Source organism: Octopus bimaculoides, chromosome 3, assembly GCF_046866305.1.
Source record: "Octopus bimaculoides isolate indiv1 chromosome 3, ASM4686630v1, whole genome shotgun sequence".
In the NCBI taxonomy this organism is placed as follows: Eukaryota; Metazoa; Mollusca; class Cephalopoda; order Octopoda; family Octopodidae; genus Octopus; species Octopus bimaculoides.
The window spans coordinates 21,748,890-21,754,112 of record NC_142930.1 but is presented as its reverse complement, the minus strand read 5'-3'; the positions used below and the strand labels follow the sequence as shown (position 1 = coordinate 21,754,112).

General features: G+C 43.8%; 1 protein-coding gene across 1 annotated transcript; it reads right to left on the bottom strand.

The window, feature by feature from the left end:
• Positions 1-2,757: 2,757 nt before the first annotated feature.
• LOC149136471 (uncharacterized) lies at positions 2,758-3,525 on the bottom strand. Its single transcript, XM_089348337.1, has one exon. The coding sequence runs from the start codon at positions 3,523-3,525 to the stop codon at positions 2,758-2,760; it is 768 nt and encodes a 255-aa protein (XP_089204463.1).
• Between the last annotated feature and the right edge of the window lie 1,698 nt (positions 3,526-5,223).

Sequence of the window (5,223 nt, the reverse complement as noted above, 5' to 3'; positions counted from 1 at the left end):
AGAAGGAATAAACTGGTTACGCGGATGCATGGGTGGAAGACTTAAGAGAAAGGAGCGACGTCTGGTGACATACGACGTTGGATCAGGAGGCGATGAGTTGTCTGGCGCTAACATTGTGCCAGGGAGTGCCAGGATGGTACCGTGAATGAGTTCAGCAGAGGAGAAACCTAAGTCTGCTTTAACAGCAGTGCGACAGCCAAGAAGAACGATAGGCAGGAATTCTGTCCAAGACTGCGGATCAGGAGTGGCGCGTAGAGCGGCCTTCAGTTGCGTGTGAAGACATTCGACCATCCCGTTGGAGGCTGGGTGGTAGCTGGTCGTACGAATGTGATGAACGCCTAGGATTCGTGATAATTCACGAAATAGGGAAGCTTCGAACTGGCATCTGTGATCAGTGGTTATTTTAGCTGGGACATCAAAGCGAGCAATCCAGTTAGAAATGAAAGCTCGAGCAACTGACCCAGCGGAAATGTCCACTATTGGAATGGTCTCTGGCCAACGAGAGAATCGATCGACGCATGTGAATATGTAAGAGAAACCGCGACTGACAGGCCATGGTCCAACCAGATCAATGTGGACATGGCGAAAACGAGCCTCCGGAGGAGAAAACTGTCCAAGAAGATCGCGAATATGTCTGTGGATTTTAGAACGCTGGCATTTTACACAAGAGCGTGTCCAATCGGTAATCATCCGGCGCATATTAGGCCAGAAAAACCGAGCCATAATAAGCTTCACCGAGGCAGCAACGCCAAGATGTGACAGTGAATGCAAGGCATCAAACACAGAGCGCTGGTGGTTCTCTGGTACAAACGGTCTGGGAGAACCAGTAGTTGTGTCACAAAGAATGGTGCCTTCAGCAGACGGAAGTGGAAGATAGGCAAACTTGCAACAGGGCAACTTGGTAAAAGCTAAATCCAAAGTGTCCAGAGCTGGCTGATCCTGCGCAATGGCAGTAAATCAATTGCAGCAGCAGATGAAAGGTAGCACACATGAAGACGAGAGAGTGCGTCAGCAGGCACATTCTCTGTTCCAGGTATGTACTGAATGTCACTGGGAAATGTAGACCAGGTGACGAAAAGCACGAGGCAAGTGTTTGTCCGATTTAGATGACAGAGCAAACGTAAGAGGCTTGTGATCAGAATAAATCACAAAATCTCGGCCCTCGAGTTGATGTTGAAAATGTCGAACTGACAGATAGATCGCCAAGAGCTCGCGATCAAACGTATTGTACCAACATTCAGCTGGCTTTAATTGACGAGAAAAAAACGCCAAAGGTTTAGCCTGATTGTCTACGGTGTGCTGCAAAACAGCATCAACCGCAGAATCCGATACATCAACGGTTAAAGAGAGAGGAGCATCGGGAACCGGATGTGCAAGCAACGGAACAGAAGCTATTTCTTTCTTGATTGACTCAAAAGCAGATAACGCCTCGGCAGATAAAGTAATGGGAGAATTCTTTTTTGTATTTGTTTTCAATAGCTGAGTCAAAGGAAGTAACTTGTCTGCACAATGACAAATGAATCGTATGTAGAAGTTGACGACTCCGAAAAAGTGGCGGAATTGGCGTAATGAAGTGGGGGGTGCGATGCGCTGAATTGTATCGACTTTGGAAGAGAGAGGTCTGATACCATTTGAGTCGATATAATGCCCCAAAAATTTCAGAGAGGACTGCCCGAAAACACACTTATCGGGGTTGATTCGTACATTGTAGGCGCGAAGACACTGAAAGAGTTAATTTAAGTGTTGGAGGTGATTCTCACGCGTGTCGCTTGCAATGAGTATATCATCAACGTAAGCGAACACAAAATCAAGTACACGAACAACTTCATCGATAAATCTTTGGAACGTGCTCGTGGCGTTCCGCAAACCGAAGCTCATAAAAAGGAACTCGAAGCTGCTAAAGAGAGTAGTGATGGCAGTTTTTGGAACGTCCTCAGGATTGACTGGCATTTGATGATAGGCACGAACGAGGTCGACCATAGAAAAAATAGTACAACCATGCAAATTAGAGAAGTCCTGGAAATTTCTTATAGGATAGCGATCGGGAACAGCGACCGCATTCAAACGTCTGTAATCCCTCACCGGGAGGAAATCAGAATCCCCTTTTTACGTCAAATGAAGGGGAGAATTAAGGGACTGGTGGAGAGGAGAATAAGGCCAAGCTGGAGCATGTACTCAAACTCGGAACTCGGTCAGGAGCAAGTCGCCGCGAGCGTGAAAAGACAGGTGGCCCAGTGGTGGTAATATAGTGGAGGGTCGAGTGAGTAGATTTTGCCGTTTGGAATAGCTGATCTACCAGTTCTGGGAAAGAAGCCAAGAGTGAATGAAATGCATCACCAGCAGTGGCAACGAAAAATGAAGGACTGAGAACAATATTGGTAGTGACCTTTGCAGGTGTAGACAAAAACGTAGAACCGTCGACGAGTCTCTGTCGCCTGACCTCTACCAATAGATTTAAATTGTTCAAAAAGTCCGCACCCAGAATAGGATGTGGGAGATCAGCTATGACAAAAATCCACCTAAAATCCCGGCGAAGATTAATGTCAATATGTAAGGAAACTTGACCGTAAGTCGCAATGGGAGACCAATTGACCGCGTGCAAGGTGATCTCTGAACGCTTTGGCTTGTCTGTAGCGAGACGCAAAGGCCAAATAGAGCAACTAGAACCTGTGTCAACCATAAACGCCTCGTTAGGCACGCGGTCCTTTACAAAAAATGCACGATTTGAGGATAATTTGCCGAAAGTGCTTGACGTGCTCAAATCCTCCGCAGGTCGTTTTCCGACGAGTGGAAAGAACAAGGCTGAATGCATTTACGGGCTTTATGCTGATACCTGGCGTGGTACCAACAAAGACCGGAACTAGACAAAAAGGAATCGGTCGAGCGTGAACGGGACCGGCTTCTACTGCGACGGCGCGAAGAGTTGGAGAGCCCTCCACAAAACGCGTCCATCTGGTGAGTTAAAAAAGCAAGTTTCTCCAAAATGTCATCATGTGATGAGGAAGATGCAGCGGAAGAAAGCTCTGAGCAAGAGCAGACATGGCGAGGTGCTGGCTGGATAGCGAACTCTAAAATTTTATCAGCCATGATAGCTAGTTGATCCACGGTGTTGGTATCAACCGCTGTAGTTAAAATGGTTTGCACATTGGGCGGTAGCCGGGAGAAGAAAAGCTTCCGTAAGAGCGAGTTGTCCTCAGCCGTGTCGCTGAGCTCGCGGAGATGCCGTAAAAATTGAGACAGCATCCTGTCTCCTAGCTCCCCATCTTGCATTATTTGCTTAAACTTAGACTCCGCGAATTTAGTGTTCCGTCGGAGAACCTCGGATTTAACCACCTCGTAAGTCACATCCGGACGAGGATCAGTGATGAGATCCCTGACTGAAGTAGCAAGTGGTGCAGGAATGCTACAAAGGAGAAGATTCAACTGTCGCTGTGAAGGTACTGCATGTGCCGCAAAATACGCCTCCAACTGTGAGAACCAAAGTGTGATGTCATCAGTGGAAGAAGGAAGGTTAGGTAAACTCATTTTTTTTTTGTCAGAGGAGAAAAAGAATAGGACTAAAAAAAAACCCACGAAAAGTGCTATTGGAAATAGTAAGCGTGTGTGCGAGAAAAAAAATTTCTGAGCAAAATTTATGGAATCGTGTACTGTAATGCACAGACAAGAAAAAAAATGTTTTCGTCGCCAAAAACACTGTTAATGTATGTATGCTTGTACCAATAAATTTGTTTTTTTTTTCGCTACTTTTTTGTCAGTTGAAAAAAATCGCCAGAAAATGCCGCGCGACTGGTAAAGTTCTGTTCGCACGTGGGGCAATTCAAAAGCGGTGGCTGGAAGTTAAGTGGAGTCTTCTGGTGTGCTGCAACTCTTTTCAGCTGCCGGAAATCCTTCACTCGTTTGGGGTCACCATTTACAATGGGAGGCTAGGTTTACGATATCGGATAAATATCGCCTTCTCCCATTGACTTTTGTTCTTTGCGTTGTTTCAGGCTCCAGCAGGTGAGGAAAGAAGACTTAAGTAAGATACAAATTCTTAACCAGTTTTATTTACAAGTTACACAGAAGGTGAAGTGTGTTGCCCTCAGTATGGCATTTTAAGCTGTGTGCGTGCGTTGTATCTTCATTAACGCGGGCCCATTGCTTCTGGAGATACGACATACAGACAAGGCTAGCCTGGTGATCCAGCCAGTGAGGTGTGTTCAGCAAGCGCTTGCAGTGAAGAAGAGATAGAATCTGTTTGCTGGGCCCTTATATCCAGTTTGCCATTACGAGCCTCGTTGTGATCTCGCGCATGGCAAATAGATGCAGGTGAGATCTCGCTCCAGTCTCGGAAATGGCAATGGCTGCCGCGAGATATCATCCAATATGGCGCTGATTGCTTGTGCCGCTACACTAAAATTAAGTACTTAGGACAAGTTATTGATAAAAATGGTCATCGATCAGATCCGTCGAGGGGAGATTTGATTAGAAATAAATATGCCCCCTCCGACAAATATATCTACCTTATAATCTTTTTTGAAACTTGCAAACTATTATCAGATTTATAAACCAAATATGTACAAGGTAAGAGCTCTACTAAATAATTTACCAAAAAAAAAATACAAAGTGGAATTGATCTCAAAAGTGACAGAAGGCGTTCGACGAAATTAAAAAGATATTAACGTCAGATTTGTCTTTAGCACATTTCGATCCTGCATTAGAAATTGTATTAGCTTCAGATGCCAGTGAGTAAGGTATCGGAGCAGTAATTCTTCATAAATACGCAGATGGTAACATGAAAGCCGTCGCCCATGCTTCGCGTTTCTGCTAACAGCAGAGAAAAATTACAGTCAAATTGAAAAAGAGGCTCTAGCAATTATTTTTTCCGTAAAAGAATTTCATAGATTCTTACACGGCAGAAGTTTTCGACTACATCGTCCATATGAGTCGAGGAAAGGAATCCCTACCCATACTGCTAATAGGTTGCAACGTTGGGGTACTATATTGCTAAATTACGATTTTAAGATGGAGTTTATACTATCTAAGAAATTTGAACTGATTAATATATAACTAATTTTTGTATTATTCTATTTATTGCAGTAATTATGTACTACTATTATTTTCATAACCTACTTTCAAAATTCTAATTATTAATTAATAATTAAAACATCATTTTTTTTAAAGCGTAAAAAATATTTTGAGTTATTTTTTATTTTTTAATAGAAGTAACAAATATTCACTGAT